General features: G+C 40.7%; 1 protein-coding gene across 1 annotated transcript in view; it reads right to left on the bottom strand.

Annotated features, from left to right (window-relative positions):
• Window positions 1–773: 773 nt before the first annotated feature.
• LOC109933498 (proton-associated sugar transporter A-like) overlaps window positions 774–24,812 on the bottom strand; it is a 115,295-nt gene continuing 91,256 nt past the window's right edge. Inside the window, exons 12-14 of the mRNA XM_048614882.1 lie at window positions 8,952–9,012; window positions 8,438–8,569; window positions 774–993 (exon numbers count right to left, since the gene is read on the bottom strand). Of these exons, the coding sequence (XP_048470839.1) occupies window positions 941–993; window positions 8,438–8,569; window positions 8,952–9,012 (246 nt within the window). The 3' untranslated portion in view covers window positions 774–940. The remainder of the gene's footprint in view (window positions 994–8,437; window positions 8,570–8,951; window positions 9,013–24,812) is intronic.

Below are 24,812 nucleotides of genomic sequence, written 5' to 3' on the forward strand. Positions count from 1 at the left end.
TACTCCACTAGTTACAGGTTGCTATCTTGAAATGCCTCCTTTACCACAAATCTCTGTCTTCTGTTATTTAGGCAATCTTCTATCCATGATAATATACTACCCATGCTAGTATCTTTCTAGTCAGATTACACAAGGTTGCCAAATTATCAGGTGGTTTATTACAATTGGAAAAGCAAGTTATCCTAAGATAACATGTTAAAAATACACAAGTTAAACCAATTGCCACCAAGTTATAGGACATGTTTAAGCTAAAGGACTCTCAAACTTGATGGTTATTAAATACTTGTGTTGAATGAGCACGATGAGCAGATAGTTAGAGACAAATACCATTCAGAACACGATGTGACTGTGCCCTGAGAAGTTTAAATTACTGAATTTACTAACTTGGAGAGTTATGTTGGAATTTTCAAAGAGCAAGGATTAGGAATTTGCTGTTCTCATTAAAGCAGAATAATTTCCTTTCACACAGTATAAGTTGTATGTTTCAGACACTACCTTTGGCCAGCTCCACCCTCCCATTAGGAAAAATAATTATTTACTGGAATTGATCATTTTTTTGTGTGTTAACCTGTACAGCGACTGTTGACAAGTTGTTTGATCAAAGGACAAAAGTCACAGCTCAGCTCAATCCCACCCTGACACAAAGTTCACATGTGCATTTTCCAACAGGAGTAATTTCATTGCGATCAGCATCAAAAACCTACCTAAACCAATAAGGCAATATAGTCAAAAGCAACTAAGATCCAGCTAGCTCAGCAGAGTCTGGAAATGATCCTGGGACCTTCAACCATCAAAGCGAACATCTGTAAGTGCCAAATATATCCCCTTCCCCTACAAGGATGGTTTTGTAAATGTTTTTCACCTCTTTCCAAACATCAAACTGTTGATGATGTCAATGTCATGACAAGATTTTGCCATTAGTGAGAAGGTGCTTTCCTGCTCATTTCTCCAATTCCCTCGAACAAACGAGTGAGCAAAGTGATAAAAACCAACCTAGGATAAGGAGGAAAAGCAATGATTCTCATCTCACCAATAAAACATAGTGTTTGCATTCAAAAAAACATTGAGATCCTCCTGGCTTTCTATTTGCTCCATGTGATTTGTAGTAATCAATCGGATCAAGTGTCACAAATCAGACTTCTGGATTCTTGAAAAACAAGGGACCCATTTTTACGCAAATGGAGCCAGGTTTCCTCAACTGAAACTCGCTGAATTGTTCTTTTAAAGTGCCACCAGAGATGTAATGGGTGAATGGCTTCCTTAATCAAGGAGCCAATATTATTTGTATGATATTATCTGTTGCATATTTTCAATTGTATGTTTTTTTTAAAAAACGTGTTCTCCATGAGCAATCCTAAAAGAAAATAACTTGAGTCCAATTTAGTTGGATTTTTGTCACTTTAAAAATATTAGTTTACAATAGTGAAACTAGAAAAGTAATAGGAGCAATGAATTAGTTTCTCTTTGCTATTGACCCAAGCCTTGATTTAAACCTTTCTTGTTGGATACTGTGTATTTGCTGTGACCTGTATTGGTAGCCAACAAGTGTATCTGTTTCAAAAGCAAGCTGAAATAGATAACAGAAAACAAAAGGCTTGAATTAACACAAAAGGAGAAAAAGCATTGTTTCTAAGTAGGAAAATGAGTTAGCAAATATAGGGCTGAAAGAAGAAACGATAGAAAATATCACAAAAAAAAGAAAATATAGAGCAAAAGGAGAATCCAAACCATCCTATACAGAAATTTAGAATATTAACAGAAAATCAATCTCTGGCATTGTCCATAGCCTAGTAGGCAGAAGCAATAGATTATACAGAACAAAGGTTCCAAATTTGAGTCCTAGTCTACACTGAATTAGCTGAGTCAATATAAGAAGATTGCGCCAACTCTTGGATCGCGTAGGTGGATCACTTGTTTAAATAACGTACTGACAATTACTGTCCAAGTTTACATATGAAGATGTCCACTTGGTCAAGGTATCAGGGATTTGTCAGTAGGTATAAAATCCCCTATCTCTGGAATTAAAGGGAACAGCTATAGGGAGAATTCAACCTTCTCAGAAATGACTTAAACTATATTACTTCATCCACATTTTTGTTATGCCTTTACTAGTACTAAAAACCTGAGTCGTATTTGAGCCCAATTGGCATTCATGGCTGGAAAATTAGATACTCCTTCCCAGAAATGGATCATGGCAGAGAGATCCATATCAGCACTTTATCAATATACTTAAAATATCTCATTCAAACATTGTGCATTCAACATCAACCATGCCTCCCCACCTCCCTGCCAATCTCTACCCCACTTCGTTCCCCATCTGTCATGCATGCTTGTCTCTAGGGAGAGACAATGACACTATGCTCCACAGTCAATTACTTATAGAACATAGTAACTTACTATAAAGATGTATCATGTGACTACATACATAACTCTTGAATACATACATAAGCCTTGAGTCAAAGGAATCTGGACTGGGGACTAACACATAAATTATGTAAAAACGCCTGTGCAGATATCTACTGGACATCACAGGTGTAATCTTTTAAATAAGAAATTAAACAGACCGGTGTTCAATAGTAATTGATAGATGTTAAAGATCTCATGGAACTAGCTGAAGAACAGCCGGGAGTTGTTCTTGTGCCCTGCACAATATCCTTATCTCAGCTAACACCACCAAAAAAGACAATGAACATCAAATAGTATGGAAGGTTGACAAAGCTGAAAGCTTTAGGTGTTATTAATCACCTGTTCAGGCAAGTTGTGTCATACCTCTAGAGCATATGGGACTTGAACCCAGCCTTCTGCCTTTACACTAACAAAACAAATTCAAAAAGCTCCATACTCTTTCAGTTAAATATTTCTTAAGTGGGCAGGGAAGGAAAGTTTAAATCAAGAATATTCTCTTAATCTTTTTAATACTGAGTTATTCTTAGCTGGAAATTGATATCAGCTGTTTTTGGCCAAATTCAAACAAGTGAGAATATCTTCCAGACTGCATGGTGAGACCTTGAACGATTAGAGAAAAAAAGGGCTATTTTCACTGAAAAAGCATGGTCTGCAATATTAGTTTACAATTAATTTGCAATTTGTACTTTGCCTATTATTTTGATGGATCTAATGAAACTAATGATGACCATAATCTGTTTATTTCAAGTTAAGTAATTTCAAAAACATTCTAACTCATTAATGTAATAACAGTAATGAATAGGCATCAGAATTAAAAAAAAACATTTTTAAAATATTACATGAAGTGTACAACACAAGTACAAGTCAATGATTTAGAACAAAATAGAAACTGAAATTAACATGAAAAGAGGAAAGAAAATGAGTCAAATGTTCTCAATGTGAAAATCAGTTATGTTTCAGTGTCGCAGTGAGTAAAACTTCCTGTCATTGCTTGGATGGAAGTGTTAATCAAATAAACTCAAGTCATCGCATTATACTTTTAACCACATTTTTAATTACAAAGAGAGTGTTTTTTAAAATGTTCAAAGAATGACCACACACACTATGTTTTTTTTCCAAACATTTATTTGCTTAAACACAAACTGGCAAAACAGCCTCATTAGAAACTCTTGGTTACATCATGCTGGAATTATTCAGCTATCTTATTTCAACAAGATCAACACATAAAAGGATAAGATTCTGAGGAACAAAAGGATGAAATTCTAAAGCATATAGGAAATTAGGCAGGAATTTATAAAGGTGGTCCTCCAGAGTAGTAATATCTAGATTACTCCCAAAGCCACAAGCTAGTGAGGGTAGGAATAGGAGGATGGAGCAGATGAATGCATGGCTGAGGAACTGGTGCAAGGGAGAAAGATTCACATTGTTGCAGCATTGGAATCTCTTCTGGGGTAGAAGTGACCTGTAATAAAAAGGACAGATTGCACCCGATTTGGAAGGGGTCTAATATACTGGTGGGGACACTTGCTAGAGCTGCTCAGAGGATTTAAACTAGTAATGGTGGGGTGGGACCCAAGGAGATAGTGAGGAAAGAGATCAGTCTGAGACTGGTACAGTTGAGGAAAGACGCAAAATCAAACAGTCAGGGCAGGCAGGAACAAAAACAGAGACTGAGGTAAGACTGATAAATTAAACTGCATTTATTTCATTACAAGATGCCTAACAGGTGAGGCAGATGAACTCAGGTCACGGTTGGGAATATGGGACTGGGATATCACAGCAATCACAGAGACGTGGCTCAGGGATGGACAGGACTGGCAACTTAATGTTCCAGGGCATAGATGCTATAGGAAGGATATAAAGGGGGGAAAGAGAGAAGTGTGAGTGGCATTTTCGATTAGGGATAACATTACGGCTGTACTTAGGAAGGATACTCCTGGGAATATGTCTAGGGTAGTTATTTGGATGGAACGCAGAAATAAGAAAGGGATAATCACCTTACTGGGAACGCACTGTAGATCCCCCCCCCACAATAGTCAGCGGTAAATTGAGAAACAAATTTGTAAGGAGATCTCCGTTATCTGTAAGGTTAAGGTAAGGGATTTTAACTTTCCAAACATAGACTGGGACTACCATAGTGTTAAAGGATTGGATGGAGAGGAATTTGTTTAGTGTGTACAAGAAATTTTTCTGATTCAGTATGTGGATGGACCTACTACAGAAGGTGCAAAAAACTTGACCTACTCTTGAGAAATAAGGCAGGGCAGGTGACTGAGGTGTTCACTGGGGGAACACTTTGGGGCCAGCAACCATAATTCTATTAGTTTTAAAATAGTGATGGAGAAGGATAGACCGGATCAAAATTTAACTGGAGGAAGGCCAACTTTGGTGGTGTTAGGCAAGAACTTTCAAAAGGTGATTGGGTCGGATGTTTGCAGGTAAAGGGACAGCTGGAAAATGGGAAGCCTTCAACAATGAGATAACCAGAGTCCAGGAACAGTATGTTCTTGCCAGGGTGAAAGGCAAAGCTGGTAGCTGGAGGGAACGCTGGATGACTAGCAAAATCGAGGTTATGGTCAAGAAAAAGAAGGATGCATATGTCAGGTATAGACAGCAGAGATCGAGTGAATCCTTAGAAGAGTACAAAGGCAGCAGAGATACATAACAGGGAAATCCGGAGAGCAAAATGGGAATATGAGATAGCCTTGGCAAATAGGGTTAAGGAGATCAAATTTTTGGCAAAGATATGTAGCTCAGGTTGTGGGTGAGGTTGTTGACTTACTCGCCAAGCTGGCTTGTTCTCGTCAGCGAGCAAGTCAACAACCGCAGGGTTAAGGAGAATCCAAAAGGATTTTATAAATACATTAGGGACAAAAGGGTAACTTGGTAGAGAATAGGACCGCTTAAAGATCAGCAGGGCTGCCTATATATGGAACCATAGGACATGGGGGAAGATACTAAACAAGTATTTTGCACCAGTATTTACTGTGGAGAAGGATATGGAAGATATAGAATGTGGGGAAATAGATAGCGACATCTTGAAAAATGTTCATATTTCAGAGGTGATGGCGCTGGACATCTTAAAACACAAAGTTGGATAAATCCCCAGGACCTGATCAGGTGTACGCTAGAACTCTGTGGGAAGGTAAGGAAGTGATTGCTGGGCCCCTTGCTGAGATATTTGTATCATCGATAGATACATGTGAGGTGCTGGAAGACTGGATATTGGCTAACATGGTGCCACTATTTAAGAAAGGTGCTAAGGAAAAGCCAGGGAACTATAAATTGGTAAGCCTGACATCAGTGGTGGGCAAGTTGTTGGAGGGAATCCTGAGGGACAGGATATACATGTATTTGGAAAGTCAAGGACTGATAAGCGACAGTAAGCATGGCTTTGTGCATGGGAAGTCATGTCTCACTCACTTGCATTATTGAAGAATAACGAAGAGGATTGATGAGGGCAGAGTGGCGAATGTGATCTATATGGACTTCAGTAAGGCATTCAACAAGCCTCCTCCTGGTAGACTGGTTAGCAAGGTTAAATGACATGAAATACAGGGAGAACTAGCCACTTGGATACAGAACTGGCTCGAAGGTAGAAGAAAGAGGGTAGTGTTGGAGGCCTGTGACCAGTGATGTGACACCAGGATCAGTGCTGGGTCCACTGCTTTATGTCTTTTGTATAAATGATTTTGATGTGAACATTGGAGGTACGGTTAGGAAGTTTGCAGATGACAACAAAATTGGAGGTGTAGTGAACAGCCGAGAAGGTTACCTCAGAGTACAATGGGATCTTGATCAGATGGGCCAATGGGCTGAGGAATGGCAGATGCAGTTTAATTTGGATAAATGTGAGGTGCTGCATTTTGGAAAAGCAAATCAAGGCCGGACTTGTACACTTAATGGTAAGGCCCTGGGAAGCGTTGCTGAACAAAGAGACCTTGGAGTGCAGATTCATAGTTCCTTGAAAGTGGAGTCACAGGTAGATAGGATAACGAAGAAGGCATTTGCTATGCTTGCATTTATTGGATACTGCATTGAGTATAGGATTTAAGAGGTCATATTGCAGCTATACATGTCATTGGTTGGCCCACTTTTGGAACACTGTGTTCAATTCTGGCCACCCTGCTACAAGAAGGATGTTGTGAAACTTGAAAGTTCAGAAAAGATTTTCAAGGATGTTGCCATGGTTGAAAGGTTTAAGCTATAGGCAGAGGCTGAATAGGCTGGGGCTATTTTCGCTGCAGTATCAATGGCTAAGGGGTGACCTTAGAGGTTTATAAAATCATGAGGGGCATGGATAGGGTAAATAGACAAGGTCTTTTCTCTGGGGTGGAGGAGTCCAAAGCTAGAGGGCATAGGTTTAAGGTGAGAGGGGAAAGATTTAAAAGGGACCTAAGGGGCAACTTTTTCATGCAGAGGGTGATGCATGTATGGAATGAGCTGCCAGAGGAAGTGGTGGAGGCTGGTACAATTACAACATTTAAAAGGCATCTGGATGGGTATATGAATGGGAAGGGGTTAGGGGGATATGGGCCAAATGCTAGCAAATGGGACTAGATTTATCTAGGATATCTGGTCAGCATGGAAGAGTTGGGCTGAAGGGTCTGTTTCCATACTGTACATCTCTATGATTCTATGTATTTAGATATAAAAGTGGAAATAGAAACTTCTTGATAAAATTATTGATTTCAACCAAGAATGGTGGAATTTCTCATTTGCTGGAGAAGTGCAAATCACAAGGAAAATGACAATTTCTCTTTCATACCTGTTGAGTACTTCTTCTCACACGAGCATGCTAACACTGGTTAGGATACAATGCTGTTGGTGGAAAGACATTCCAGAATGCCACTGGGGCTCTGCAAACATGGAGGCACATCACATCCAAACGCGTTTCCATCCTCACCTGATATCCACATAACAGAAGGGACTGCTGGAAATTAATCCAAAGGTGGAAATCTGGATTTTCTTTCGATTTTAAGTCAGGAGGCTGAGGTCAATGACTAGTAGTATTCCAGAGGAGATTATTAAACAAACAGAGCAGGATTACATCTGGCACCTTCCTGGTCTGTTACACATTAGTTGATGCATTCGTCCATTAAGGCATCAAGGAACCACAAAATCCATGTGGTAATTTGTCTGTCATATGAGGTTGTCAGATAAATCTTTACTCAAACATGCCATTTCAGTTATATTTATTTTGAAAATCATTTTTGTGGAATAAAGTAGGAAGCTGGTTATTACTCATTTAAAAAAAGAAAACGCTGGAAGTAATTGGCAGGTAAGCAACTTCCTTAGAATTAGAACAGATTCTCGTCAATCTGAAATATTTTCTTTGGTGCTGGCTGACCTGCTGAGTGCTTTCAGCATTTTCTGTTTATATTTGAGATTTCCAGCATCCATCACATTTTGGAGTTGAATTCATTCAGAACCAGTTGCACACTGCAATAATATATCTTTTTCAAATAACACATGTACAGTATTAGAATAGCAAAAACTTATCAGAACTAAACTTAAACAAATTCCATCATTCATTACTGCTGAAACAACATCTATAGAAGATGTACAATAATTTGAAACAAATTCTTTAACTTACCAACGTACAGATTGTGATAAAAATGTCAGTTTTCACTTAGCTTTTGGGGAGAAGACACTATCAAGATTCTTTATATAACTTTGCTGCTCATAGTGAACCATACCAAGATTTAGAATATTTCAGGTTAGGTTGGTTGCTTTTACAAATACCTTCCAAGAAATTATTTTCCCGTAGATATGTTTGGGGGTGAACACAACGTTTTAAGAATTAATGGCACAGAAGCCTAAATAAATCATTTTTTGAGATTTCAAAATGAGCAGAATTCTTCACAAATAATATGCAGCTTTTTCATATCTAAATTTGTAGAACAAATTGTTAAGCTGCATTTAAAAGGGTAATGCACAATATTGTCACCTAAACAGGCAAGTAAATTTAAGTTGTGTCTATAAAAGATTACTGTACATATGTTAGTTCTGACAAAGATATGATCCTTACCGCGTTCACAACCGGCAGACTTTTCAACTTTGAATCCGTCATAACAAGATGACAGCAGATAACATCCACGCTCAACCAACAACTGCTTCATAAATACTGCAGCAGCCCCTGCCATCATCTCCATATCCAGGTCTGCAGATACATGGGTGTCGATATAACGTTCATCACATGAAAAAAGTACACCGAATGAATAGGATTGGGGGCGGTGAAAAAGATTATATGGACGAAAAAAAAATGAAAGATCAAATATTAAAATGTTAAGGGATATGATTTTTAAAAGCTATTTTGCAGGTTTTTAAAGAAAAAGTGTATTTAACATCTCACAAATGCATTTTTATAAAATAAAATTGGTACACTTTTGTCATGAAATCAGCTTTTCATTGATTTAGAGGCTTTTAGAATAGGCAATTGCCGTGTCCCAGTCATGGGTTCAACAATGAAGGCTGACTGGCCGTTTAATTATAACGAAACAGCCAGCAAGGGGACGTGAGGCACTGTACAGCAATGTACTCACTCACAGGTTCCAGATGTTGCAAATGGACCACTTCCCCGATCACTCCCTGGCATAGCAGCTCCTGTATAAATAGATCGTGACGTCACAGGTCTCATTTGCAACTTCCAATCCGCGCCCCGTCTGCCACACACATCACTCCCACCAGCAGCCTATCGAAGGGTAGCATGTAAATGACCAGCGAAGCAGGCCGCCCCTGCGCCGCAGTTCTGGTGTCCCCTTCACAACAATGTTCTTAGCCCCACCGCGACACAAAACCTATCCCCCTTCACAACAATGTTCTTAGCCCCACCCCGACACAAAACCTATAACAGCTAATGAAGGTCCTTCTCGTCGATTCCGTGTTGGTCGGGAACAGGGATGAAAATTCCTTTTTTTAAAAATAGACCAAGAATTCAGACATTAAATAGGCTACCCAGAAATAATCTTATACCTCAAACGTGCACTGGGTTTCTACAGAAAACAGCCTGCGTTCACACGGACACAACTGAAACACCAAAGGCAATGTGCTCGATTTTTTTGTCCGCCATTACACGAAGGTTCAAAAACATTCTTGTTTAGCCGAACCGCTTGTAGTTAAATCTGAGACAACAAGGTGCAGGGCTGGATGAACACAGCAGGCCAAGTTTATCGCTTTTTAAAAACTTGTTCTTGCTTACAGAAATAAAAACATTAGAGTGGCAAATAATGCAAACAGGAATATATAAAAAGCAAGATTACGCAACATCACTTTCCACTGCGAAAATGCTTTACCATAGACATTGACAAATCTGGAAGGTTATTTATTGTAACCTAAAGGTACTTTCCACAAAAGATTATATGAATGTCCTTTGAAATCGTGTACAAGTATAATCGCTGTAAAGTAACATCATCTTGATAAAGAATCTCTATCCGAACGGGTAAGATTTATTTTAAGATACTGAAAGATTACACTTTCTATTTCAGATCTGGAGAATTTTCCAGTTTTTATCCTGACAATAAAGCTGCAAAATAGTTCATTTGGGGTAGACCAAGGGTTCACTTGCAGTTTTGTTACTGAATCGTTTTACAAGTGTCTTTTACTAAAAGAAACACTGCTTTTCACAATCACGAAGTCTCGTAATACTCGAAGTACTTTTAGAGTGTAGTCAGTGTGGTAATATGGGAACATAATTGGACTTCAAGATATTTAGGTAACAAACGAATCCGAATAGATTCATTTCTAAATTTTTGGAACTTTGTGCTTATTCTTTTGTTCAGCCTTCAGTTTTTTTCCAACTTATAAAATATTACTGCCAGACGGTATATGTGGAGGTATAAAGTAGGGTCCAGACCCGAAACGTCCACTTTCGAATTCCTCCGATGCTGTCTGACCTGCTGTGCTTCTCCAATTCCACATTTTATCGACTCTGTCTTCCAGCATCTGCAGTCCTTTCTATCTCCTAAAGAAAAATCTCTATTTGTACAGTATCTTTCAAGACCTCAGGATTTTCCAAAATATTTTACAATCAACGAAGTACTTTTGAAGCATTGTTGTGATATGGAGAAATGAGTTTGGGGAGGATACATTAGGTAAACTGTTACAATAAAAAAAACACACAACATTTAAATAACTATTTCCAGATGGGATGTTTCTTAAATTCTATGAGGTAATGATATAGGTATCAGTAAATTATCTTTTCATTGAAACCACTGCTATAACCGAATGATATGAAACACAGAATTAGCCAAGCATCTATAGAACTTAGAGTTAATTTAGTCTAGAATGTATCCATATTCTGAAGACACAAATGAAAACATCAGAAAATCTAGCTTTTTCTGGCCACCAGCTTTCTTGAATCTAGCAAGTTTACATTCAGGTGTATATCCTATACATTGGGAGCCAATACCACTAGCATGGGCCTTAGTATGGCAAAACAGTAGCTAATAACGAACTGATGTAAACATGAGCAGCTTGTAACTGGACAAGTGTGATGGGCTTGGCTTGTCTGTTGTTAGATTAATGACTAATTTCCTTAGAAAGTAATCTATTAGGTCCGAGCTGAGAAAGCATCTCATGGAACATCATGAGATGGTGGGATTATGTAACAAGATGAGTGTCAACAGACAGACAGCTGTAGAACTGGCAGATAAGAGAGAGAGTAATGTCTTGTAAATGTCTCCAGGCAGCCTGGTTTTGATGACAGACTGATTGGGCATCTCAAATACTGCAGTCAAGCCTGACTAAGCTTAGCTGTTCTTTACCAGTTATTTTCTTGCTCAGTGCTTCTCCTTTCTCATGTGTATCCCTGGCATGATTTGTCTATTAAAAATATATGACAAATAACAACACTACAGTAACTATTTGAAAATTTGACAGCATCTTTTGAAATATTCAAACCTAAATATAGGTTTGAACAAAATGCCTACAGCATATCTATTTTTGCATTTGATTAAAGTTCTCTTGGATTTTAGTAAAATTAGCAAAGGCTCCTTCATAGTTCAAGAGTATAAGTATAACCTTATGTGATATTTCAGTCATAATAGCCACATAAACCTTAGGATGGGATCCTTGATCTGTATTAACAAGGCCTTTTTACATTCTTATAGCATGTTCAATCCAGAAAAGCATTCCAAGGAACTTCAAAAAGGCATAGACAAAAACAGGCTCCAAATTAAATAAAGTGAGATTAGGGTTTGTCAAAAAGTTGGGATATTAAAGGAGGCCTTAAAGTACAACAGGGAATTGGAAAGCTTGAGAGGTCTTGCAATGGAATTCCAGAACATGGAGCCTAGAGATCCAAAGGCACAAGCAACAAGAAAGGGGTGGGCAGGGGCAGGGGGATGCACAAGAATCTAGATTCAGAAGAACAGAAGAACTATGGAAGGGATGTTACAGGTTTGCAAATGGTTACGGACATGGAGTACTAGCAGTATTAAGTTAACTGGTGTCAGTAAGGGGAGAAAGGTTACAATGATTGAGCCCAATACCATAACAATGGAATGAAAATGCAGCTGCTGGTTTATTTATTTTCACTTCAGTGTAATAATGGTGTACCATCTAGTCAGAGATGCTACCTTTAAGATGGGCTATTAAATCAAACTTCAACTTAATTTCCTGCAGACATCTTTTACTTATTAACACGATAATCAACACAAACACACTAAAACACATTATCAGGCTACTAACCTCATTTGCAATTGTGGGTCCAGCTGTACCTAATTGTCAGGAATATTTGTCTTATGACAACAGTAACAGCACTTCATATAACAATTTTTTCTAATGTTTTAGGACATCCTGACGTTCTGATAAGGAACTACAAAAAAGCTAGACAGCAGTTCTTTAGTTTTTGTTGCCTCGTGCGTGAGGATTCCCTAACAAAACAACCTTTATATTAAAAATGGCCATGTTGATAATTTTGTAGCAAATATTTTGTCCTCTCTTTTGTGACCATAAACAAATGTAATAAAATATTTCTATACAAAACACTTTACCAAAAGCCTACTTCAAGAACATATACAATATGTGCGCTGTGTTTTAGGTTCCTTCTTGCTGTCATCAGTTCCTGGTAATTGCTGCGACGTTTTCTAATTCTTCATTTGTAAGTTAATTATTCTCATCTAATTACAGCAACAAAACCAAATTTGCTGCAAATACCAGGAAGCACTGCATGAAGAAGTGAAATTAGTGCAATCTCTCAGGATTCAGAACAATCTTACTCATACCAAAAACACACATCAAATAACTTTAAAAGCCTTAGAAGTAACAAATCAAAAACACTTTTCTCACAGTTCCAAAAAGCTGTATCACCAGAGTAGTTTACCAAATGAAACTCAGTGGTTTTTAACATATAGGTTCGAAAAATTAACTCTAAAGTCCATATCAATCAGACTCTGACATAGAGGAAAACTTTTTTTAAAATATATTTCATCTTCCTTGTTCTGAGAGGGTCCTATTTGCTTCTTAGCCAATTAAATAATGAAGAAGACAAATTCAGTCGCAGCGCTGTGCATGAATTCTCATAAACAAAGAGATAAATAATTCAATTGCAAATTCGTTTCCATTGTATTGGTTCAGGGATAAACGTTGGTCAGGGCACCAAATTAATTCCCCGGTCCTCTTTCAATAATATCATGGGATTTTATCTGGCCACCAGAACAGGCAAACAGAAGAAACCAATACTGTGTTGAAAAGTCTTCTACATTAGATGTTCAAGCACTGAAAGGGTCAAAAAAACCATGATCACAGAGTTGATATACTTGTCAGTCTTCCTGAGCTCCATTCGACACAAACACACTGGCTACAAGCGCAAATTAGAGAGTAGGAATTCTGCAGAAAGTAACTCACCCCTTGACTCCCAAAAGTCAGGAGTATGATGGCATACTTCCACTTGCCTGGATGAGTGCAGCTCCAATGACACTCAAGAAGCTTGACACCAAACAGTAAAAAGCAACCTGCTTAACTGGCACCACATCCACTCCCTCCACCACCAACTCAATAGCAGCAGTGTGTGTACTATCTACAAGACACACTGCAGAACTTTTCCAAAGATTCGCAGACAACCATGACTGCTTCCATCAAGGAGGACAAGGACAGAAGATACATGGGAACACCACAACCTGCAAGTTCCCCTCCCAGCCACTCACCATCCTGACTTGGAAATATATCGCTGTTCCTTCATTGTTGCTGGGTCAAAATCCCAAAATTTCCTCCCTCTGTGGGTCTACCGACAGTACATTGACTGCAGTGGTTCAAGAAGGCATCTGACCACCACTTTCTGAAGGACAACAAAGAATGAGCAACAAATGCTCGCCAGCCAGCGATGCCCATGTCCCACAAGTGAACAAAACTTTCCCAAAATTCCGTTTTCAGTAACAAACAAATTACTCAAATAGAAACAAAATGCTGTAAATGCTGGAAAATGGAAGCAAAAACAGAAACTGCTGGACAAAGGTCTGCACAACATATTGGGCTGAAGGGCCTGTACTGTGCTGTACTGTTCTATATTCTATGTTCTAAAGACAGCAGGTCTGGCAACATCTGTGGAGAGACTAACAGAGACTCTTCTTCACAGCTTAGGAAAGAGTCATATCAGACTTTAAATGTTAACTCTGTTTCTCTCTCCAAGTGCTGCCAGTTCCACTGAGTTTCTCCAGCATTTTCTGTGCTTGTTTCAAACAATTTACCATTCATATTCGCCCCTGTCTTTGCTAGTCCTCATTGGGGCTGTTGAGGTTTGCCAAAGTAATCCCACCAAGCATCAGCAACTTCAAGAGAGATACAAAACAAATCAGGGAGGTGGTGGCCTAATGGTATTATTGCTGGACTATTAATCCAGAGAGCCACAGAACATTCCGGGGACCTTGGTTTGAATCCTGCCATGGCAGATGGTGGAATTTGAATTCAATAAATATTTGGAATTAAGAATCAAGTAACAACCATGAATCTAATGTTGATTGTCAGGAAAAACCCATCTGGTTCACTAATGCCCTTTAGGGAAGGAAACTGCCATCCTTACCTGGTCTGGACTACGTGTGACTCCAGGCCCACAGCAATGTGGTTGACTCTTAACTGTCCTCTGGGCAATAAATGCTGCCTAACCAGTGATGCCCTCATCCCATGAATGAATTAAGGAAATGTGAACTAGTATAGTTTAGGTGTTAAAGTTTACAAATACCATAAACATAAAAAAGCATAATTATAGAAATTCATATTTTCCATCATAAATAAACGTAAAGTGTACAAATGAGTGTAAAATCAGACATCCTAGCTTACCAGAGCTCCATGCTTGGTCTGGCTGAAGCAGTCTCACCACTGGTCACAGAACCAGTGGGGAACACCCATTCAATCTGTGAGGAAGACCCAATGGGAGTACCCTTCAGGCAATTAACTGACCACCTGCTTGTTCTCCCTGTGATTGAGGTCGCCGATGGTGGAAGCCTCACTTGCCAAGAGTTGTTAATCAGAGGCTGGCAAATCCTCACATTCCTCATACCAGGTGCCAGTGGGAGTAGTTGCTTCTGGGCTCACTGTAATCAACTATGTCATAGGATCATGGAAGATCTAGGCCATAGGTGCGTAAAGGCAGAATGGGAACTGCAGGAGAGGGGTGCGCGTGGAGACTTAGACTTGTACTGGGTCTCTTGATCAGGTACAGAGCGCATGACTACCAGGACTCTCCTGGGGGCTGCTGGCAAAACAGACAGATTTTGCTAGACAGTTTTCCCAAAGTATGAAAGACCTATGCGGAATCCATTTAATCCCTGAGTCACCATAAGTTACTGTAGCTTCTGGGCAATAAGTCTCAATTGGCTCATTAGCAAACCCTATGATATCTTACAACTGGCAGCCAGTAAATTTGTGCAAATCCCTCCTTGCATTGATTACATCAGGCAATGTTTTCCTACTGCCAGGAGATTGATGCTTAAGAACTACCATGGTTCTTGCTTAAATCGGCTCAACAAAGGGTCTGGGCCCGCAACGTCAGCTTTCCTGCTCCTCTGACGCTGTTTGGCCTGCTGTGTTCATCCAGCTCTACACCATATTATCTCAGATTCTCCAGCATCTGCAGTTCCTACTATCTCTCAACAAATCCAGCTCACTATGTCAGTGGTTTCATCAGGCTGCCTAGTGTGGAACACAGCAGAGTTCCTCACTGACATTAATGGATCTTGTCATGGTGAGCAAAACAGCAGGATCACACATTTGTTTTTCAGATCTTTACCTACAACCATTCTCCCTCTTTTCTCCTCCAACAAGCCTTGAAGCATTTGCCAATCAAGCAATCTGGCAGATAACCTATTTTCAAAAGTCTGTGGATGCTGCTCATGAACCCGCCACCAGGAGGTGTTTGAGAACAGTTCATGGTTGGGTAACATCTTTTTAAAACTTTTTGTTTTAATTTCGAAGACATTTACAAAGAACATTATCATGGCAGAGACATATCCTACATTTCTTTAGACACAATTAACTACATTTTCTTTTGTTGTATCAGTAAATGAAGCAATCATTTCACACACAGAAAGATGTCTCAGAAAGAAATTGAATGAAAGACCAGCAATTATGCTTGAAAGTGATACTTCTCACTTCTGCACCCCATATTCCGCCTTGGAAGCCTACAACCCAATGGTCTCAATGTGGACTTTACTAGCTTCAAAATCTCCCCAACCCTGACCTCATCCCAAGACCAGCACCCCCTCTCATCCCCGCCTCTTCGACCTGTCCGTCTCCTCTCCCACCTATCTGCTCCTCCCACCTCACTGACCAATCCGCACTCCTACTTCCTACCTACACTCACCTTTACTAGCTTCATCCCCGCCTCCTTGACCTGTCCGTCTTCTCTCCCACCTATCCGCTCCACTATCTACCTGCTATCACCGCCCGTCCCCTCTCTCTATTTATTTCAGAGCCCCCTTCCCCTCCCCCATTTCTGAAGAAGAATCCTGACCCAAAGCTTTCCTGCTCCTCTGATGCTGCCTAGCCTGCTGTGTTCCTCCAGGTCCACACCTTGTTATCTCAGACACCAGAATGGGCAGTTCCGACTACCTCCTCACTTTTAGTTGCATATGATTCTTAATGTTTGTCACTATTACAACGAGCACATGGGGCTAAGACTAAACTTACCAAAGGACGATACCTCCAAAAGTGCAGCATTTCCTCAATGCTTTAGTGGAATGCTGATCTTAATTATGGGATGGGAGCTTGACTCAGGCAAAATTATCATCAACCAAACATCTTGCCCTGCGGATTCAGAACTTAGAAACACAGATACATGGAAAACAGATGCAGGAGTAGGCCATTCAGCCCTTTGAGCCTGCACCACCATTCAATATGATCATGGCTGATCATGCAACTTCAAGTATCCCATTCCTGTTTTCTCTCCATAAACCTTGATCCCTTTAGTCACATGGGCCATGTCCACCCCCCTCTTTAATATATCTAACGAAGCTTACAATGAGAAAGAATTCCACAGGCTCACAACTCTGAGTGAAGAAATTCTTCCTCATCTTAGTCATAGAGCGGTAAAGCATAGAAACAGACCCTTCAGTCCAACTTGTCCACGCCAACCAGATATCCTAGATTAATTTGGTCCCATTCGCCAGCATTTGGCCCATATCCCTCTGAACCCTTCCTATTCATATACCCATTCAAATGCCTTTTAAATGCTGTAGTTATACCAGCTTCCACCAGCCTCTGGCAGCTCATTGCAAACACGCACCACCCGTTGCATGAAAAAGTTGCCCCTTAGGTCCCTTTTAAATATTTCCCCTCTCACCTTAAACCTATGCCCTCTAGGTTTGGACACCCCATCCCAGAGAAAAGACCTTGACTATTCACCCTATTTATGCCTCTCTTGATTTTATAAATCTCTATGGTCGCCCCTCAGCCTCCCATGCTCCAGGGAAAACGGACCCAGCCGATTCAGCCTCTGCCTATCGCTTAAACCCTTCAACCCTGGCAAAATTCTTGTATATCTTTTCTGAACCCTTTCAGGTTTCTCAACATCCTTCCTCAAGCAGGAAGACCAGAATTGAATGCAGTATTCCAAAAGTGGCCTAACCAATGTCATGTATAGCCGCAACATGACCACCCAACTGCTATACTCAGTACACTGACCAATAAAGTCAAGCATACCAAATCCTTCTTCACTATCCTGTCTAACTGCAACTCCATTTTCAAAGAACTATGAACCTGCACTCCAAGATGTCTTTGTTCAGGAACACTCCCCAGGATCTTATCATTAAGTGTATAAGTCCTGCCCTGATTTACCTTTCCAAAATGCAGTACTTCACATTCATCTAAATTAAACTCCATCTGCCACTCCTCTGCCCATTGGCCCATCTGATCAAGGTCCCGTCGTACTTTGAGGTAACATTCTTGGCTGTCCACTACACCATCAATTTTGGTGTCATCTGCAAACTTACCACCCATACCTCCTATGTTCACATCCAAATCATTTATATAAATGACCAAAAGCAGTGGACCAGCACCAATCCTCGTGGCACACCATTGGTCACAGGCCTCTAGTTTGAAAAGCAACCCTCCAACACCACCCTCTGTATTCCACATAATCTAACCTTGATAACCATTTACCATGCGGAACCTTTTTAAATGCTTTACTGAAGTCCACATAGATCATGTCCACCACACTGCCTTCAACAATCCTCTTTGTTATCTCTTCAAAAAACTCAATTAGGTTTGTGAGACACAATTTCCCATGCACACAGCCATGTTGACTATCCCTAATCAGTCTTTGCCTTTCCAAATACATGTAATTCCTGTCCCTCAGGATCCCATCCAACAACATGCCTGCCACTGATGTCAGGCTTACTGGTCTGTAGTTCCCTGGCTTTTCCTTACCACCTTTCTTAAATAGTGGTACCACATTAGAGGCCTCCAGTCTTCTGGCACCTCACCTATAGATATCGATGATACAAGTCTCTCAGCAAGGGGCCCAGCAATCACTTCCCTACCTTCCCACAAAATTTTAGGGTACACCTGATCAGGTCCTGGGGATTTATTCACCTTTATGCTTTTTAAGACATCCAGCACCTCCTCCTCTGTAATATGGACATTTTTCAAGATGTCACTATTTATTTCCCCAAGTTCTCTAGCTTCCGTATCTTTCTCCACAGTAAACATTGATGCAAAGTACTCATTTCCTGAATGGCTTACTCCTTATTCTTAGACCGTGACCCTTAGTTCTGGACTTGCCCAACATTGAGAACATTCTTCCTGCACCTAGCTAGTCCAGTCTCATCAGGATATTGTATGTCTCTATGAGATCCCCCCTCATTCTTCTAAATTCCAACGGGTACAAGCCCAGTTGATCCAGCCTTTCCTCTATGTCAGTCCTGCCATCCCGGGAATCAATCTGGTGAACCTTCGCTAGACTCTCTCAATAGCAAGAATGTCCTTCCTTGGACTAGGAGACCAAAACTGTACACAATACTCAACAAGGCATCGTATAACTGCAGCGAGACATCCTTACTCCGATACACAAATCTTCTTGCTATTAAGGCCAGCATGCTATTAGCTTTCCTCATCACCTGCTGCCCCTGCATGCCAACCTTCAGCAACTGTTCCACCATGATACATGGTCGCGTTGCACCTCACATTTTCCTAAACTGCCACCATTTAGATAATAATCTGCCTTCCTGTTCTTGCGACCAAAGTGGATAACTTCACATTTATTCACATTATATTGCATTTTCCAAGTATTTGTCACTCAGCCAGTCTGTCCAAGTTACCCTTGAAATATAGTTCCACAAATGTCAGAGCAACTTGCCTGATCTGTAATTCTTCATTTCTGAGCCTGAATGGTGAATATCATCAAACTATTTACATCATCAGGTGAAATCACAGATCAGTTCAATCTTATCTGCAACTGGCATCTGCTAACAACATCCAACACCATTTGTAAATCCTCATGTGCTGAAGTACATCAAATCCTCATTATCCGTGGGGAATAGAGGCATGGACACTGATAACAAAAAACACGCTACTACTAAATCTCCTATCTATTCTGAAGGGCCGCAATTAGACTGGACAAGTCAACAGGACAAAAAAAAAGACCAGGTCTGATGAATACAGTCCGTGCCCAGTGAGTATAGTGCGCACCCATATGCAGCAAAACTTGGAACACACAAGTGCCAGACAATAAACCATCTTCTTTAAGTGAGAATCTGACCATCTCTCTTTGACAGTCAATATCAATTTCCTGGGTTACTATTGACCAGAAACTGTACTGTACCAGTCAAATGAATACTGTAACTAAAGAACAGGTCAGATTCTGGGAATTCTGAGGCAAGTAACTTAACTCATATCTCCCCAGTGTCTGTCTCCCATCTACAAAGGGCAAGTGTGATATAACATTCGCTTCCTACCTGAATAAGAGCAGTTCCAATAACACTCAAGAAACTTGACAACATCCAGGGCAAAGCAGCTGATTTGATTGGCACACCCTCCATCACTGATGCATAATGGCAATAGGATGTACAATTTACAGGATATATTGCAGCAATTCTGTAAGTCCCCTTCATACCACCTTCTAAATCCATACCACAACCACTTTGAAGAACAAGGGCATCAGACCCATGGAAACTGCAACCCCACTTACAAGTTATCTTCAAAGCCACACATCGTTTTGACTTGTGTTACATTGCTGCTCCTTCATTGTCATTGGTTAAAGTCCTAGAATTCCCTTGCTAACAGCACTATGGAAGCACCTACGAACGGTGGCTCAGTGGTTAGCACTGCTGCATCACAGCACCAGGAACCCAGATTTGATTGCAGCCTCGGGTGACTGTCTGTGTGGAGTTTGCACATCTCCCCGTGTCTGTGTGGGTTTCCTCTGGGTGCTCAGGTTTTCTCCCACAGTCTAAAGATGCGCAGATTAGGTGGATTGGTCATGCTAAATCGCCCATAGTGTCCAGGAATGTGTGGGTTAGGTGGATTAGGCATGGGGAATGCAGTATGGGGTGGGTCTGGGTGGGATGCTCTTCAGAGGGTCGGTGTGGACTCGATGGGCCGAATGGCCTGCTTACACACTGTAGTGATTCTATGATTCTAAATGGCGTAGGCACTAGTGGCTCATTGGTACCTTCCCAAGGGCGATTAGAGATGGACAATAAATGATGGCCTGAATAGCATCCACCTTGAATGGTAATCTGAAGTAGGTGCCCAGTCTAACTCCTTTCATCCATAATCTGGGAACCAAGATCAAAACATGATGATACTAATGTTACTCACACTGAGTTCAACAGATTAAAAATCAAATAGATTCCTTAGGGATGTTAAAGGCGCATTGTCACATCCTAAGTGCAATCATCCACTTAGCCAACTGATGAGACCCTAGTTGTTTATATCTTTGTCAATTGGACATGTCTTAATACATTGTAAGTGCTTCTCCTTGTAAGTTAATTTTTCTGTTCCAATGAAAAAAGAATGAAAACCACCACTTCTAAATATTTCTGACAGTGATCTTTTACATGCAAAAGCCATTCAGTCAGATGTTACATGCTTTCTTGTCATGAGAACATCATAAATAGGCTCTGGAGAAAACAACACGGCCCATAGGGCATGCTGCTCCATTCAGTATGTTCATAGCTGATCCTGGGCTTCAATTTCACTGACTGCTTGTCATATCCATTGATTCCCTGAGAGATCAAAAATCTATTGCAATCTTAAATATATTAAATTATGGCACATCCACAAACCTCTAGGTCGAGAATTTCAAAGAGTCACACCACTTTGAATAAATTTACATTCACTTCATTTCTTAATATTTGCCCCTTATAAACTTTGCCCCCATATTCTAGAGCTACAACTACTATTTAGAAATTCATTAAATAAAGAACATCAGCAGTGATGGTAAACTCACAACTTCATCCCAAAGTCAAAAAATGAAGCAAATTTCTTAACTTCTTTACCCAATGAGTGATTTGAATGTGAATTCACTACATTCATATGAAGTGGGTGAATTTCATAGATTTAGTGGAAACTAGATAAACATGTGAGGGAGAAAGAAACAAATGGATTTGTAGATAGGTTTAAATGAAAAATGGTGAGAGGGGACTGATGCAGAATATGAAAAAAACAAAATGATTTGCTGCCCTGTTCATGCAAACTTGAGGATGGGCCTTTGGTGATGGAAGTGCCTGCTGGCAAGAGCAACATGAACGGATAACCTTAGAATCCCTACACACTTGCAGGAATAGCAACAGAATACAAAACTAGCACCTCTGCCTGAATATCACACCACAGATCTCTACAGGTTAGTTCTGGAGATGCAAACACCACTAAGACCAACCATTCTTGAATCATGAGTTTTCTGGTACAACTGAGTTGCTCATTTGGTAATTTAGAATATTTTGATGTGGGACCACAGTCACAATTACAGTCAGATCAGGAAAGAGTGGCAGATTCGCTTCACTAAAGAACTTTAATGAATATGTTGGGTTTTTAAAATAATCTGGCAGTTTTGTGGTTATTTTGCTGATACCAACATTTTATTTCCTGAACTGAAATCAAGGCTTGGATTTTCCCACTTGAAGCTAAAAAAAAAGTGGAGGTGAGTGAGTTTCATGGTGTTATTTCTGCTATGGCCTGAGGAGAGTTCTCTCCTGTGATCACACACTTTTTAGCTCATTATTTATGCAAGTGAGATGTTGCAGGAGTTATTTGGTGAATTGCATACAGACCAAGACGGGAGAGCTCATCACTGCCTTCCGGCTTTTAAGACTGGCACCATATTTAAAGCCCAGCTTGACACCACTTCAGATGTTGCAGGCCAGGAAGTACTCCTCACATTGTGTTCCTTGCTCTAAATGCTGACCAGATGAATAGAAGAAAAATAAGCTAGCTCCCTGCCTCATGGAGCAAGACCTTGAGGCTCTGGTAGATAGACTCTTCCTAGTTGACCGCAACAACAGATCACCATACCAGACCCAGTCTGTATGGGAAGAGATAGCAGCCCAGGAAGTAGCTGACAATAAGGTTCTCTCTGGGCTGTAGGGTTCTCCAAAATATTGCTGTCTTCCTTGTGTGGACAGCCCTCCTGATCAGTCTCCCAATGATCAGCCTCATCTTCATCCTCAAATGATTGCTCTCACTTTCCTAATTATTCCACATTCAGGATATTCCCCCTTTGTCAGTTCAACTTGTGAAGGACACAGAATGCCACAATGGTGCAGGACATCCTGATTGGGGTATTCTGCAAAGTCCCGTTTGAGAGGAACAGGCATCTCACCGTCACCTTCAGGTCAACAGTCTGTCCCGTGTGGCCCTGGTGAAAGCGGGAGTCGCATTGACCTTTGTTCTGTGACAGTATGAGGATTTCTTATGGATGTCCATAAGCCATGTTTGGAGGCTGTAATCCCCCTCTGCCAGCAGCCAGTCCTGTATAGCCTGTGTGTGTTCCAGTTTGTACAAGTCATGAATCTCCCAAAATATTTGGTGCAGACCTCCAAAATGTGTCTTTGATAGTCACAAATTAGTTGAACATTAGGGAGTTTAACCCTTCGTCATTGTCAATGGGAGTTCTCAAAAAAATTGTGGGTACAACTGATAACATCCTGTACCTGGGAAAGCCAGTGTTGTACATTATTCTGATGCTCTAGCTATTGTACTCTCTTCACCAATACTTGATGGCCATAAGGTTGCAATTGCCATCAAGTCCTTGTGAGCACAAAATCTCATCCAGCAGCTGAGATGGCTCTGAGAAGGACTGCTCACGCTTAAACCTTCTGCGGCATTTCCATTTTAATATCTGTAAATAACTTCAGTGAACTCTATAAACCATTGTTCTCACCATTCCTTTTAGCATCCTTGGTGGATCATGACTTGCTGCTTCTCCTTTTGGAGATGATGCTGCAGCCACAGGAGGTTGCTGTTCTTGCTTAAAAAAAAATTCTGCCCTGTTAACTATCAGCATGATGAAGGCCTCATGAACAGCAAGCATGACTGCTGACATTTCAGTGAGTTGATAGGGGAAAGTAAGAGAGATCACAGTGTTATTGAAGTGACACTTGATTCCTCTTTAATATTGAAGCTGTATGTTACATGTCACAGAGTGTGGCATGGAGATTCCTAAGGAAGTCACCCCTATCATTCCTCGTTAAGAAGCTCTGAGGTATGTGACCTTAACATGTACACAGTGAATTGCCAATGTGTCTACGTTCCATCGGGAGTAGGTTTCCCTCTGTAAGCCAGCATGAAAAGCATCCCCACCAAACCTCCTTTCCACATTACAGCCAATGTAAGGATATGATAGCTACCATGTCCTCCCGTACATGCTATTGATTTTCCTGGCCAAATGGGAACATCAGGTTCTGCTTTCAAGTTCCTCATTGTAATATAAGTACAAGAAGTCGTATTACAATGAGACATTCAGTGGCACAATGTAACACCAAAGATTGCTTGAAGTCATAATTTGCTATCGGCATTCTATGACACTTACTGACCTTTAGATAAAGTAAGATATGAAGGCATCTGGGTAGCATTGCTTCATCAGTGAAAGCATGATTACTGCAATTGCCCCTTGCAGGACCTCAAAAAGAATGTTGCAAATATTGTAGATAAAAGAGTAACTTGCTGCTCCCATTTTGCAAGAGGACACAGCCATTTTGTGAACTTATTGTTCCCTCGATTTTCCATCTGATATGACAAGGTTCCAGCTTTGGTGTTCACACAAGTGACTTGCAAGGTCTGCCTGTGACTCAAATTTACTGCCATTCTTCAGGTTTCCTTACATATTGCTGTTCCTTTAGCCATCATAACCCTTCAGCCACCTATCCTGGCTTTTTATTGAGGCCCTTCACATTGCTATTAATGTGCTTGCTTTACTCCCAGAACCCATAAGTCTGGAGGTTCTGATTCTGTTGCTGATCTTACACTCTCTACATGCACAGTAGGCTCTGCGACCTGCTCAAACTATTCCTCTTTGAGACCTCCCAGTACCTTCCAGTTAACTATGATGTCCAGCTATATTATCAGCAATTATCCCCTATGACAGTCACTATTCTGCCAGAGACAAAACAATCACCAGAATTGATCTGAAAAGGGGGAGGGGAAGGGGGTTTTGAAATAAATAGGGAGAGAGTGGGAGGCGGATAGAAGAGGGATAGACGAGAGGATAGGTGGAGAGGAAACAAACAGGTCGAAGAGGCGGGGATGGGGCCAGGAAAGGTGAGTGTAGGTAGGGAGTTAGGAAGGGGATAGGTCAGTCCAGGGAGGACGGACAGGTCAAGGGGGCGGGATGAGGTTGGTCGGTAGGAGATGGAGGTGTGGCTTGAGGTGGGAGGAGGGGATAGGTGGGAGGAAGAACAGGTTAGGGAGGCAGGGACGATAAGTTGGACTGGTTTTGGGATGCGGTGGGGGGAGGGGAGATTTTGAAACTTGTGAAA

The sequence above is a fragment of the Rhincodon typus genome, chromosome 31 (assembly GCF_021869965.1).
Source record: "Rhincodon typus isolate 14 chromosome 31, sRhiTyp1.1, whole genome shotgun sequence".
Lineage (NCBI taxonomy): Eukaryota > Metazoa > Chordata > Chondrichthyes > Orectolobiformes > Rhincodontidae > Rhincodon > Rhincodon typus.